The 13,570-nt window shown below is 57.0% G+C and overlaps 5 protein-coding genes across 5 annotated transcripts in view; 4 read left to right on the top strand and 1 right to left on the bottom strand.

The window, feature by feature from the left end:
• Positions 1-259: 259 nt before the first annotated feature.
• On the bottom strand, positions 260-2,303 carry TRAVEDRAFT_73434 (zf-PARP-domain-containing protein). The gene is made up of 8 exons (XM_008043137.1): positions 2,194-2,303; positions 2,102-2,111; positions 1,974-2,048; positions 1,519-1,835; positions 1,382-1,454; positions 1,057-1,327; positions 730-984; positions 260-671 (listed from the first exon to the last, which is right to left on the bottom strand). Exons 1-8 carry the CDS (start codon positions 2,267-2,269, stop codon positions 513-515), a joined length of 1,236 nt encoding a protein of 411 aa, XP_008041328.1. The 5' UTR covers positions 2,270-2,303; the 3' UTR covers positions 260-512.
• Positions 2,304-3,448: 1,145 nt separating this feature from the next.
• TRAVEDRAFT_50066 (uncharacterized protein) lies at positions 3,449-4,438 on the top strand (the record flags this gene model as incomplete). Its single annotated transcript, XM_008042877.1, has 4 exons — positions 3,449-3,610; positions 3,669-3,746; positions 3,804-4,276; positions 4,333-4,438. 4 exons carry the CDS (start codon positions 3,449-3,451, stop codon positions 4,436-4,438), a joined length of 819 nt encoding a protein of 272 aa, XP_008041068.1.
• A 407-nt stretch (positions 4,439-4,845) lies between these two features.
• TRAVEDRAFT_171351 (WD40 repeat-like protein) lies at positions 4,846-8,559 on the top strand. The gene is made up of 12 exons (XM_008043138.1): positions 4,846-4,940; positions 5,002-5,284; positions 5,348-5,433; positions 5,486-5,578; positions 5,629-5,818; positions 5,868-6,009; positions 6,065-6,243; positions 6,300-7,195; positions 7,248-7,497; positions 7,547-8,059; positions 8,124-8,209; positions 8,261-8,559. The coding sequence occupies exons 1-12, from the start codon at positions 4,904-4,906 to the stop codon at positions 8,332-8,334; spliced, it is 2,829 nt and encodes a 942-aa protein (XP_008041329.1). The 5' UTR covers positions 4,846-4,903; the 3' UTR covers positions 8,335-8,559.
• A 2,802-nt stretch (positions 8,560-11,361) lies between these two features.
• On the top strand, positions 11,362-11,954 carry TRAVEDRAFT_38812 (uncharacterized protein; the record flags this gene model as incomplete). Its single annotated transcript, XM_008042826.1, has 3 exons — positions 11,362-11,384; positions 11,437-11,545; positions 11,598-11,954. 3 exons carry the CDS (start codon positions 11,362-11,364, stop codon positions 11,952-11,954), a joined length of 489 nt encoding a protein of 162 aa, XP_008041017.1.
• Positions 11,955-12,633: 679 nt separating this feature from the next.
• Positions 12,634-13,570, top strand: part of TRAVEDRAFT_129957 (uncharacterized protein) — a gene marked incomplete at both ends in the record, with an annotated part of 1,698 nt that continues 761 nt past the window's right edge. The window contains 4 exons of the mRNA XM_008043139.1: positions 12,634-12,726; positions 12,790-12,820; positions 12,895-13,041; positions 13,100-13,131. Coding sequence (XP_008041330.1) covers positions 12,634-12,726; positions 12,790-12,820; positions 12,895-13,041; positions 13,100-13,131 — 303 coding nt within the window. The remainder of the gene's footprint in view (positions 12,727-12,789; positions 12,821-12,894; positions 13,042-13,099; positions 13,132-13,570) is intronic.

Below are 13,570 nucleotides of genomic sequence, written 5' to 3' on the forward strand. Positions count from 1 at the left end.
GCTGGTCGAGACAGCCATGTGGGATGTATCGGAGTGCAACTGTTGTGAGTAGTTATGATTCTTCGAAAGCATACGGGTCGGGGCTTCCTTGCACACCCCCTCAGTATATGCAAAGCCTTCCCCGTAAGACGTCCTCAGTTCGTAGTTGGTTTGTAGGTTGGAGCATCTATAGTCTTACTATTAATGAAACGTGAACATGTGCAGTGCTGGTTTTATGGTTCTTGCGGTGTACGGTGGGCATACGCTCATTCGATGCAAATCCAGTGTGAACAATTTCATTTCGCGGATAACAGACGTCGTAGTATAGCAGCATTGTCGAATACACATGTGCTGAGGAGTAGTAGAATAACACGGGGGACACGGTCCACAAGAGTCAGACAGAAAGCAAGGCGACTAGACGACGACGCAGCGCAGAGACGGACAGAAACAAGCAGGCAAGCAACAGAACGCTAGCTGTACACGCCGCAGGGATCGGCAGGGGGCTACTGCAGACGAGCTATGACGTAGGGCGATCAATCGTAGTCGTCCTCGTCCGCCTCCTCGATGGGCTCCTCTGCCTTCTTCTTGCCGCGAGAAGAGGCGGGCTTGGCCTTGGATGGAGGCTTCGCTGAGGAGGCAGGCTTTGCCCGCTTAGAGGGAGGCTTCGCGGCGCCCTTGGAGGCAGGGGCGCGCTAAGGCAGGATGCGTTAGTCCTACAAGGTGTGACGCTGTGTAGTCGAAACAGCGTACCTTGCGCTTCTTGGAGTTCTCCTCCGGCTCCTCGTCCTCGTCGATTTCCTCCTCGTCGACGGCGGCGAGCTCGTCGTTGAAGTCCTCGCCCGACTCGGACTCTTCCTTCTTTTTCTTCGCGGCGGCCTTCTTAGGCGCAGGCTTTGCCTTGGGCGCTGCCTTCGCCTTGGGAGCAGCCTTCGCATTTGCCTTCTTCGGCTTCTCCTCCTCTTCCTCATCATCCTCGTCCATCTCGTCATCCTCGTCTTCAACCTTCTGCACACAACTCGTCAGAACATCCGCTCTCGCTTGCATATGCGAGAAAATCACAGAAGGCCGTATGCGCACCTTCTTCCTGGGCGCGCGCGGCTTCTTAGGCTTCGCCTCCCCGTCCGCGTCCTTCTTCTTGCGGGGCGCCGCCTTCTTCTTTCCCGTGTCGACGGGCTCGCCGACGCCCTTGTCGTCGGCGGGGATCGCTCCCTCCTCCCAGGCGCGCTGGACCTTCTCCTTCTCACCGTCCTTCAGGTCGTCCCACCCGGGGACTTTCGCCGGTTCCTCGTACGAGGCCTTGAGCCTCTCGACGAGCTTCGCGTCTGCACAGCCCCAGTGCCTCCATCCGCTGAACAGCCGATATGGTCAGCCGTGCGTGTAGGGTAAGAAGCGACGGACTCACTAGCTCTTGTTGCCACGGAAGTCCACTTCTTGGCCAAACCGGAAGTAGTCCTTGCCAATGTTCTCCGAGCAGTCTGTGACCGAAGGAAACGTGAGTCGTTTAATTTGTGAACCGCGAAGTAAAACACAGATACGCACCCTTGCACTTGGACCGTCCGGACGACGCGTACTCGAACTTGAAGACGCTGACGCCAGTGTCCTCCTCTTCCTTCTTCTTGCCGGCCTTCTTCTTTGGCTTGTCCTCCTCTTCCTCCTCGCTGGCTTCGCCGTCAGCTTTGCGCGCCGACTCGGGGATATCCTCGGGAGCGACGTGGCCTTCTGCCCAAGCCTTCTTGACCCGCTCTTGGTCCTCGTCGTTAAGGTCTTCGAAGCCGTCCAGCTCTTCCGCCTCATCGAACGAGTTCTTCATGTTGCTGAGGATTTTGGAGGTCACACAGCCCCAGTGACGGTATGCACTGCGCGTTCGTGTCAGCATACACGGTCGCCGGACGATGACGTGCGCGAGAGCCGTGAGCAGGAGCGGGGGACGCAGAACCAATCACGCAACGCCGCCGTATGGGAAAGAAGAGGTGGGGACGGGAGAAACAACGCACAAGCTGGTATTTCCCCGGAAGTCAACCAGGGAGCCAAAGCGGAGTTCGCCCTTGCCAATCGCCGTGCCATTGCATCTGAATGGAGGTAAGAAAAAATGGACGAGCGGTAGAGCAGGAATGAGACGTACGGCTTGGGACCTATGACGCGCAAAAGACGCGTGAAACGCGACGAGGGCGGGATTTAGAGCGATTGGCCACACGACGGGGGGATTGGACGCACCTTTACACTTCGAGCGCCCACTGGAGGCGTAGTCGAGACGGTAACCCGTCTTTTTCGTGCCCTCGGTATCGGACATTGTTCAGGCAGGGTCAAGGGAGCGAAGGGGAGGGGGATGGGAAGTGGGGGGAAATGGAGGCGGGAGGATGTTGGGAGGATTATATAGGAACAGAGGGTGCTTCAAAGTCCGCTTGGAGAGCGCTGCAACTAAGCAGCTGCTTAACAGCCACGCCTAGCCACAGCCAAACTCTGCGCACGGGCCTCTGCTCCCTCTATCATTCACCCCATCGCCCCACGGCCCCCGCCGCCCTCGAGTGCATTGTTCTCGCAATCGCAGATGGCTTGGCCGACAATGCGACGCGATATCAGCCAGCCCTGGCGCATGGGTACAGCGCACAATGGGTAGGGTTAGGGTTGATGGCTCTCCTTGCATCTTGTCATCTGAGTCGACATGGATACCAGCTTCCTGTTCAAAGTATCCTTGGGCCATTGTCCGGTGCGAATGCGCGAGGACAATGAGAAAATTCACGCTGTTCTACGACTCCGGCGCGGGCATGCGCCGAATCCCCGAGCAGGGACTTCCGCCACGATCTGTAGCACCCGTGCACTGCACATCACCCAGCAGCAGCTGCTAACCGCAGCGAGGGGCTCCGGCCACCATTGACCACCACCACCGATGTGCACCACCGAGACTTCCAGGCTAGACTGGTCTCTCGCCTGTCCAAAGACATGCGCCCTACGGGACACTCTATGCGAATGTTCCACGCTAGAGAACTCCGCCTCGGATACGGTCCACATTTGACTGCCTGCCTAGGTACGCCTCGGAATAACAACCGATAGCGATACACCAGTGGGTGTCGGTTGTCATTCCGACTGATGCTACGACGGGTGTGCAGACTCGATCGTAATACTCCACTTCCTCGACCGACAATATTGGTCTGGATGCGCTGCCCGGGCTGCCCGATGCTTGCTACGCCGTACGACCTGGTCCAAATCGTAACGGTTGTCCGCGAATTATTGGAGTGGATTGCGGAGCTGGTGGCTGGTATCCTCGGTATTGCAGTCTTCCAAGAGTTCCACCCCACACCCTCACACCCGCACCCTCCTGGCCAGCAGTCTATATAAGACCCTCTGTTTCGTGACTTCTAGCCATCGAACCAGTCTTGCCTTTGCCTTCTGTCCACTCGTCCACACACCCCTACTCTTCCACAACCAGCTCTACAACCCTCAGTCTGCGACTAGGACCACTGCATCCAACATGCCTGAATACTACGTCGACAACGATCTCTGCTACTGCTCGCTTTGCGACCGCTACTTCCCCGACGAGGAATTACGCGCCAACCATGTCCGCTATGCACTCAACCACCCCAAGTGCAACAAGTGCGAGATCCGCTTTGCGAACGGCAATGCCCTTCGAGTGGTATGCCGTCTTTAAACTGCTACTAGTTCGATGATCACTAACCCTTCGCCCCCTCCAGCATTACACCGTCTCTCACAGACACAGCTACTGCTCTGCCTGTGACAGGCACTTCAGGTCCCGGGCCGGACTTCGTGCTGTAAGTTACCCCCTCCTATACCATTGCTCGAACACTATGCTCATGCGATTGTAACAGCACGTCGAGTTTGCCGCCATACACAATGCCGATGACTCTGACGACGATGAGGACGAGGATGGAATCGACGACTCCTACGAAGGCTGGGAGGACGACGTCGGTCTCCAGCGGTACCCCGACGAAAACTACTACATAGAGCCGTCCGTCGAGGACGACGAGGCTCTCGACGAGAGCCAGCACTACTGGCCGGAGGACGATGAGCCGGATACCCTCGACGACGAGTCATACAACGGCTGGGCCCCCGTCCCTGCCACAGTCAGCGTGGAGGACGGGTCGGAGGGTGTCACTCCTCCGGTCGAGGAGACAAAACCCTCGGCCCACGTCTGCGCCGACTCATGCGGGGATGGCCCCTGTGCGAGCGCGCAAAAGGCGAAGCCGTCGCCGCCGACCGCCTTCGTCCTCAACTGCCCTGTCTGCCTTGACGCAACGTCAACGCCGACCGCAACGACCTGCGGGCACATCTTCTGCTCTTCGTAAGTCGTCACATTACATCCTCCTGTCGGACAAGCCTCTTACACACTCGCAATAGATGTATCCACCGCTACATGAAGGTCGACCGCAGTTGCCCGGTCTGCAGGAGACCTGCGACCCCCAAGGACTTGAGGAGGCTTTTCCTCGAGGCCGCCACTAGCTAGAGTTACGGACTGGACCACATCGGACATTCGGACATTTGGACATTATACGATACTGTATCGACCACACGGACACTAGTTTCACTATATACCATATTGCCCCGTTCAATCCAACACCCAAAACATATCTGATATCACCTGTTGGCCGTGAGCTCCGCGTGGACAACACTCCGAGAGATCGCGATCTCGGTGGCGGTGAGGCACGAGCGTCTGCCGTGCACATTTCCGTTCCTCCGCGCTCTACCCCGCGCAGAAAGGTCTTGCTCTCCTCTCCGTATCTCTGTCCTGTACTACGCTTCGTCACCCTATCCTGCTCACCTCATAATCCTCTGTGCGACTTTCTGTACTATCTGTGCTATCTTACGTGGTCTTCTTGTACAAGTATACCCGACCCAGGGCCCCAAACCCTGTTCCGCAGACTCGAACCTACACTACACTCTCGGCCAACTTAGTACTACCTCCGCCAGCATGCGGTTCACCAAACCAGCATGGGTCATGCATAAAGGTGCGTCGCTGTCCCGTACCCCACCTCACTAAGTCCAGTACTTAGCCCTCCGCACACGCAGACTCCGCCATGCGCGGGGACGAGAAACGCGTCTCCATCTTCTCCTGCCACGTCCACCCGGACGGCTCGCGCATCGCGACGGGCGGCCTCGACGCGAAAGTGCGCATCTGGAGCACCAAGCCGATTCTCAACCACGCCTCCGAGCTCTCCGGGCGCCCGCCGAAGTCGCTCAGCACACTCACGATGCACACCGGGCCCGTGCTCGTCGTGCGCTGGGCGCACTCCGGCCGGTGGCTCGCGAGCGGCAGCGACGACGAGATCGTGATGATATGGGACCTCGACCCGTGAGTGCCGGGTGCTGGACTCGTGCAGCGTCGGACTGCGGCTGACTGCGGTGTGCTTGGCAGGACGGCGAGGGGAAAGGTGTGGGGCTCGGACGAGATGAACGTCGAGGGGTGGAAGCCCCTGAAGCGACTGGTGGGACATGAGAGCGGTACGCGTGCACGCGCTCACATCCGACTTACTCTGCTAACTTGTGGCGCAAGATGTAACGGACGTTGGATGGTCGCCCGGAGACAGGTACCTCGCCTCAGTAGGGTTGGACTCAGCGGTGTTGATCTGGTGCGGGTTCACACTAGGTATGTACTGCTTATACACTATTGCCTACCGTCTCTAAATGTGCGCGCAGAACGGCTACGCAAGATTGACCAACACCAAGGTTTCGTGAAGGGAGTATGTTGGGATCCCGTCGGGGAGTTCCTGGCTACCGGTTCTGATGACAGGTCCGTCAGGATATGGCGGACAACCGATTGGGAGTTGGAGGCAGAAGTCAAGAAGCCCTTCGATCACTCTCCCGGCACATTTTTCCGACGCTTGAGGTATGTATCGCAATGGTGGTCATATATACGTCGTCTCACCCGGTCATAGCTGGTCTCCGGACGGCGCTCATATCACCGCCTCGAATGCCACAAATAACGAGGGCTATGTTTTCATTGCGGCTGTCATTGCGCGAAATTCGTGGACTTCGGAGATTAGTTTGGTAGGGCATGAGAACACAGTCGAAGTCGCGGCAAGTAACTCAACGCGGTGCCCTACTTGTATGTTCGCTGAATTCTAGACTGCAGGCGTACAACCCGCATATCTTCCTACGGGATCCATCTCAACCGGTGACCGCCCCAAATATCTGCTCGGTGGTCGCCCTCGGAGCGGATGATCGAGCGGTGTCTGTTTGGCAAACGAAGGCGCCTCGCCCGTTGATAGTTGCCAAGGATGTCTTCGAGAGACAGATCATGGACTTGAGCTGGTAAATTATATTCCTCTCTCTCAGCTTGACAGGCCTCATCTGATTAACATTCGCAGGTCTACGGATGGCCTTACGTTGTACGCAGTCTCGTCGGATGGTACCATGGCAGTATTCAGTTTCGACGTCAAGGAGCTGGAGGGCATCGCGCCTTCCTCCGCCCAGGAACAGTACCTCAAGCGGTTCGGCTTCACCGCGCCTCCCTTGCCCGAGGGTTTCTCCCATCAGATGGCCGCAGACACGGCGAAAGCCCAGGCCAATCACCGTATCACTCCTCCTCCGTCCCCACGCACACAGGGCCAGGACTTTGGGAGCGCCACGCCCGCCACGGTGCGGAACGGCGGGGAACAGATCAACACGCTCATCGCAAAGCGCAAGCCCAAGAAGCGCATACAGCCCACTTTCGGCGGCTCGCTCTCTGGCGCAGTCCCCTCTTCCTCCACCAATGGGGTCACGTCTTCAAAACCCGCCTCCAGAGCACCTCAGCGCGCTTTCCAAGACGTACCTTCCTCGAACCACGTCTCCATCTCGGTACCGTCTACGTCGGCGCTCGCGTTGTCGGTGTCGCAGCCGTTCAGCGAGAGCGTCAGCGGCTTTGGGCTGGGATTAAACACAGGGGAGGCCGACGACTACCCTATGGACCTCGATGGCGAGGTACGCATCAGCTCGCTCGAGACGTTCGGCCAAAATGGCAGGGGCAAGCGGAGGGCGGGAGAGGATATGGACGACCGTGCCGCGACGAAACCTCGGACGCTTGGGGGAGACCGGGTCAGAGAGAACGTCCCCGTGCGGCCTATCGCAAGCCGGGGCGCTGCCGCGATGGCCATACCTGCGTTATTGGCTGAGGGATCGGGCATAGCAGGTCGCCTCGAGCCTCCACAGCTTGTCACATATCTAAAGGCTGCAGTTGAGGGGAGCGAGGATATCTTCGAGGGACGGAATGCTGAGGGAGATGGTACGTCGCTTGGTGTTCACATACATGCTGGCGTGACTAACGCAGTTTGCAGATCCCAACGAGGTCATATTCGTGAGCGGAAAGCAGACACAGTGGCTCGACTACGTGCCGTCACCAATCCTCGCATTGGTCGCCACAACCACATTCTGCGCCGTTGCGATGCAGGATGGTTCGGTGAACGTGTACTCACACACAGGCAGACGTTTGATGCCTGCACTGAGCCTCGGTGTCCCTTGTCACGCGCTAGCTGGGTCTAAGAACATGCTCCTGGCTCTGACTGTCTCTGGCATGCTCTACGTCTGGTATGTCTCTCTTGCCTCTTTCACTTTTCACAGCTAACAGCGGCTTCAGGGATGTCCGTAAACAAGCCGCCAAATTTTCTCCCGCATCCATCAATCCCATCCTCGCCGCCTCACCAAATCTCACCATCGCCTCCACGTCCATCCGACCGAATGGCGCTCCCGTGATTCAGCTCTCTGACGGGGTCACGCACTCGTACGACCCGGCACTGCTGGCGTGGACGAAGCTCAGCGAGCCGTGGTGGGCAGAGGGTTCGGACGCATGGCAGGGCCGCCAGCGGACAAACAACCAATCTGCTGCGCGCGGGCCGGTCACGATCATCGAGGGGGCCATCAGCGAGCGGATGGCGGTCGACAGCGCGCGGGCGGAGAAGGTGCGGCCCGCGTGGTGGAGCGCCGCGCTCACGCTGGGCCACCTGGAGAGCAAGCTGCACGCGGCGAAGGCGCTGGACAGCCCACAGGAGTACAAGCAGGCGCTGCTTCTGTACGCGAAGCGGATCGCGGACGAAGGGTTCAGAGCGAAGGCCGAGGAGCTTGCTAAGGAGCTCTTCGGGCCTGTATATTGGTGCGCGTTTGCCGGGGCAGGAAGCGTTGGCCTCATTTACTCATCTACATCTTCCTCTCGTCAGGCGACCAAACCGCGACGAGGCGTGGTCTCCGACGACACTGGGCATGCTGAAGCGCGACCTCCTCAAAGAGGTTCTCAACATCTTCAGTACGTCCGGCTGCATGTACACAAGGCTCCTTGCTGACGATTTTGATGAAGTCCGGAGCAAGACGTTGACGAAGTTGGGTCAAGACTGGCAAGAGATCATGAAGAAGTCGCAAAGCGGGGAGTGACCGCTCGAGTGATCGAGTTTTCCATCTTGTTTAGCCAGGCTTTCTTATTACTACGGGTATTGTGTGAACATGGCACTGACGCTGGTGCGATGTGCTCTAGACACTCATCGGCGCTGTGCTGGGTACTATCGAGGGTACCGTCGGTTCCCCCTCTGGAGAATTGATCGCCAGCAAACCGATGAGTTCCGATGTTCGCCGTACTATCCCGCCACCGGATACTTATGCAATTGAAACGAGACTTGCAATGCAAATGTCGCGCGCTATCCCGGACCCCTCCCCCCCTTTCCCCAATTTTTGTGAGTGCATTCATGCAAATCCGATGTTCTATCCTGGAAAGTTGAAGGCTATATGAAGGCCTACTGGATGAAGGAGAGACCGATTTGCACATGCTGTCTTGCGTAGCATATCCGGTGGTGGAATAGCCTGCAATGAGACTAACAGTCAATATTCCGCCTGGTCTCTGTCAGATGACAAAGCATATAGATTAAGAAGAAGGCATGCCGCGCCGTGTACCGGGGGCGTGGTGGGAAACGAGGCTTACACACACTGGCAGCCTTAAAGTGCGCTCGTCGTCGCCCATGACTGCCTCTGTTCTTCACTCAAACTGCTTACAACGCTTCCCAGTCTTCCTCCCACTTTGAAAATCGACACGAGATCCTATACGTAGGGTGCCTGCGAGAACTAGCATCGACTGATTGTCTACATTTCGTCAGTTCATGCCTGACGTCTCACCACGTTCCACATCATCATCGTCTTATAAAGGTCCGAGGGATCAGGTGAAGAACAGGCTCATCGTCGATTCCAAGTTACGCCAGTCGGGCTCCAAATCCCTGCCTGAGTTGCCTCCCGATATTCTCCACCTCCAGGTCTGCTTGAGCTCTCTCGTACCTTGCTCCTCCACCTCACATATTGACACACTCTACAGTCATTTCCGACCGCGACAGCAGCTTCCAACGTCGTACGTCCTACTCGTTTTATATTTCACGTCAATCGTATCTGCAAGCTCATGGAGTATTGTTTAGATACAGGCTCTATAACCGGGATCTCGCAGTAAATCATCCTTCCCTTTCCTCGATGGAGTTCTGCAGCTTGCCAATCGAGCTCTGCGAGCGCATCTTGGACGCACTTCTATACCGCCCCCATCCCCGGGCCGAACTCTACTGGAGAGCAGACCACCCCGTCGAGTCAATAGCAGCGCAAAGTGCGCTTCGCGCGTGTGCGCTGGTCTGCCGCGCATGGCGTACTCGTGCGCAGCGCCTGCTCTGGACCTATCCTCACCTCTCCGATGAGCGTTCTCTGGTTCTGTTCACTGCGACCACCCGGACGATGCCGAAGCTGCCCACCACCATGCTCGCCTTGGAGGACTGGGACCCGCATCCTAAACCCAGCTCAACCGCTTTCACCCTTCGGCGGGCGGGCGAGTTATTGACACAGCCGCCATTCTCCAATCTGCAATACTTGTCGTTCGTTCGCGTACACTTCGTACGTGGACCCCCCCTACAGCTTTTCCGCATGAGACTGCCATTCTTCACCGGGATCACCACTCTATTGCTGGGCCACAGTACATTCAGTGCTTTGAGGGAGATGCTGGACGTTGTCTGGGCCTGCCCAAACCTCTCCATGTTGGCCATATTCGACCCTGAAATCAAGTCGAGCCGCTCTTCAAGCGCAGGGAACGCAGTCTTATCTGCGTCTTGTAAACACTTACGAGCATGTCGGAAGCTGAGAAAGCTCATAGTGGAACTGACGAAGTTCAATACAGAGGTCAGTTGATTTCCGTTACTATATTTTCTGTTGAAGTTGTTCATGATCTGCGGTCTACATAGGGTGCCAACGCGCTCAGAGGAAGTTTTTTCGGCAGCGCCGTTACAGAGTTGTGGGTCCATATTCTTCATGGTGAAAGTAAGTGGAATATCTATCAGTGTTAAATCGTGGAATTTGCATTGAACCGCCGCCCTTTCTCTTAATCTAGAATGGTTCTCCACATTCATCGCCGACTCGTTCCCCGATACTCTGTGCTCTATTCGGGTTCACGAATATATAGACCCAACGATCTTCGCATTCGGAGAAATACAGTCCTACCTCCATGCAATCGCTGCGAGCCGAACCAAACCCGGCATCCTGAAGAAGATTACTCTCACCGGACGCCACGGCTGGCGATACGGCATCCTTAGGGAATGCTGCCATGCGGCTGTGGGCACGAGCGAAGAGGTCGTCGGTTTCTCGAAACGACTGCCAGAGCTCTTATCGGGGCTGGAGGAGCTGACCATTCGCCTCGTTCTTGACGCTGACGAAGGCCCGGGGCGCTGTGCCACCTACATTCGTTCCACCTTGCCCAACATGCATACAGTTCTTCGGTTCGAGTATCGTACAGATGGGGATGCTTCTAGTGATTGGAAATCGTACGCGATACCAACGCGATACCACCCAAGACCGAGATCCCTTGCTAGGTATGGCATGCGTTTTTTGCATCCGCAAGTAGCTGACGTTAATGGGCCAGTTGATTGTCACGGCCTTTCGCGCCCCGCTGTGGTGGCCAACGCCAGCGGCCACAGGCGCCAACTCGACACCGCCCCCCGCCCCGACGGTGCATCTCTCGCGAACTCGCGCGAAGCCTGCGCGCGCCCCCGCGCGCGACCTCCTCCATCCTCGCGCGCCCTCGTGCGCGTGCTCTCGTGGCGTTCACGATGTTATCTATATATATTCAGGCTTTAATCAATGAAGCCACGTCTTTGTTAGTGGGCGGGTTTGTGCAAAGTTTGCACACTCACCTGAAGTCCCGAGACTGCTTTCTTCCCGTCTTGCCTGCACCAAAAAAACCTCGACTCAGCCTCGACTCAGCCCATGAGCGCGGTTGCGGCGTGCGTCGGACGTTTCTGGTATCAGAGATAATCAGATAAGATTAGATTCGGCGAAGGCGCGCGCCGTGCTGGGAGAGTGGCTGAACCATCGTGGCCCTCACCACTACCACCACTACCTCCAGCCTCCCTTCCCCCGTACCCCTTACATGGGACTATGATATGTGGCATGAAGTTCCTTTCCCTGATATGGTTGGTCTTGCTTCAGCCCCTTCTATCCTCGTCCTCCCAATGCTCGCCACAGGTTCTTTTGGATCGTAATCCTCCAGGTCGTGCATGCCCAGGTCTCCAGGAATGGCACTGACCTGGTGTGTACACCCTTCGGGACGTGCGAGCCATGTCCAGATGATGCTGTGAGTACGGGTACAAACCATCAGAGTGCTTCCCTGACTCCGCCGGGCTCAGCTTCACGAACCGTTCTGCCAACCCTTCGGGAACCGACGTCTCATGCACTGTATTCCCACTTCTCCCACTTCCGCTACTGGCGGAAAGCAAGCCCCCGATGACGCGTCAAATACTTCGACCGGCCATAAGGCCTCTCAAGGAGAGACGCCTGGCTGGGAATCGTGCGGACGCATCGTCGAGAAGGAACGCGCAGACTTCTACGAGTTTATCGCGTGCAACCTCTTCATCGGTATCGTTGCTCTCACCCTCGTCTTGGCACGGTCCAAACGCCTTCAAGCACTTCAAGCACGGCAGCTTGCTGCTCGTATTGGTTTAGTTCGAAGTAGTCCAAATCCGGGAGGCTGGTCTAGTGGGTGAGACGTATGTCTGCTGGGTTGCTCGGGCGTTATACATATCAGTAAGCTTCTCATTGTGTTTTCCAGAGCATCGTGACTGATGCAGATTCTAGTCTTGTAGTGCTACTGGTTTAAATTTACGTTAATAAGGCAGTAACAAGCCTTCTCTGCTACGCGCTTAACCTGAAGTCTCTCCTGAGGAGTTGCAAGGTAATGGTCGACCGTGAGGTCTATAAAACTCGACTCGGACACATAATACTGCGCCTAGATGATGGTGAAATCCTAGATATTCACGCCCATTTTGTTCGACTCTCATTCCAAGACAACGTTAAAACGCCTGGTAGTAGTGGCTGCCATTGCAAACGGCGGTACCAGGTATTATCAGCCTGTGATTCACCCCGCCTCACCATGCTCAAACGGTGGGCGGTGCGGAGCGGGTTTTGACTCCGCACACCAGCCGGTCTGGCAAAGGTGCGTACTCCCATGCATCGTCTCTTGCAATCCCACATTCCCGTGCAACCACCCATACGCCGCGAACGTCTCCACTAACGTGGGCAGAAAGCCCTTGCTTCAGCAACCCGTGGCTCTAGTGCTCGGTCATGCGTACAACATGCGCGAATGCCATGAGAGGCTGCATATATACGGGACGGCCCTTCTTCCCTGACCGCAGCACTTCTCATCCACTGCTAACTTCTGCACCCATGTTGTCCGCCCTTGCTGTCGCTGTTGCACTCGCCGTGATCGCCAACATCGAGCCGACCGAGGCTGTAGCCGGAGTGAGCACCTTCAATGACGTGCGTTGTCTCCGTCGGAGTCCCTTGCTTGCGTCTGCCTGACCGTCCGTGCGAAACCTGCAGTTTGGGACGCAGTCTACTGTCGCATGTGCAGGTGCGTGCTCATACTCATACTCGCGATGCTGCTCCCGTACGCGACGCACAGCGACTGAGCGTTCTATGTGCCAGGCTTTCCGCCGACGAACAGCCAGGGCAGCGGGATATTCGCCGCCGCCATGAGCGACCTGTCGCCCCTTTGGCAGGGTGCGAAGTGCCAGGGCTCACAGGACGCGAGCAAGTGCAACGGGAGGGGGTCCTGTGTGAACTGCGTCGGACGTGAGTTGCACGCAGGTCAGGCGACACTGTCTCTCACTCGGCTAACGTGCGCGCATAGCGGCGTGCCCTGACGAGGAGCTGTGCGGGACGGTAGGTCTCCTTATACGTATCTTCGCGCAAATTCTTTGACCTTGCGTCGTCTAGTGCTTTAACGTCAGATGTACGTGGACTGGTTGTGCAATGGCTATCAACTGTGCTAACAGGGGACTGTCGCAGGCACCGGCTCCCTCGACGGCGAGACCTCCGGCGCGTGCACCGGAAAGACCATCAAAGTCAAGATCGTCGACGCGTACGTGCACACGCCCTCTTCGTCGTGGGCGTAAACCGAGGCGACCCATTTACTCACCGGCGTTGTTCCCACCAGCTGCCCAGCCACACACCCAGCCAACTTCTGCAAGATCCCTCAGTTCGGCGGCGTACGTTGCTTGTTCTCTGTTATTCCAAGGAACTATACGACTTACGTATTGCGGTGACCTTACTACATTGTTGCGATCTGCAGACAATCCGCCCTATTGAGGCCTGCGAGCAG

Source organism: Trametes versicolor, assembly GCF_000271585.1.
Source record: "Trametes versicolor FP-101664 SS1 unplaced genomic scaffold TRAVEscaffold_9, whole genome shotgun sequence".
In the NCBI taxonomy this organism is placed as follows: Eukaryota; Fungi; Basidiomycota; class Agaricomycetes; order Polyporales; family Polyporaceae; genus Trametes; species Trametes versicolor.

What these genes read in the sequence shown, in the direction of transcription:
- TRAVEDRAFT_73434 (XM_008043137.1), bottom strand. Translation starts at nt 2,269, where the DNA reads ATGTCCGATACCGAGGGCACGAAAAAGACGGGTTACCGTCTCGACTAC. An exon ending in CGCGCGCGCCCAGGAAGAAG is followed by an intron (nt 985 to 1,056) that starts GTGCGCATACGG and finishes AGTTGTGTGCAG; the next exon opens with AAGGTTGAAGACGAGGATGA. An exon ending in AGAACTCCAAGAAGCGCAAG is followed by an intron (nt 672 to 729) that starts GTACGCTGTTTC and finishes ATCCTGCCTTAG; the next exon opens with CGCGCCCCTGCCTCCAAGGG.
- TRAVEDRAFT_171351 (XM_008043138.1), top strand. Translation starts at nt 4,904, where the DNA reads ATGCGGTTCACCAAACCAGCATGGGTCATGCATAAAG. An exon ending in TCTGGCATGCTCTACGTCTG is followed by an intron (nt 7,498 to 7,546) that starts GTATGTCTCTCT and finishes CAGCGGCTTCAG; the next exon opens with GGATGTCCGTAAACAAGCCG. An exon ending in CTCTTCGGGCCTGTATATTG is followed by an intron (nt 8,060 to 8,123) that starts GTGCGCGTTTGC and finishes TCCTCTCGTCAG; the next exon opens with GCGACCAAACCGCGACGAGG.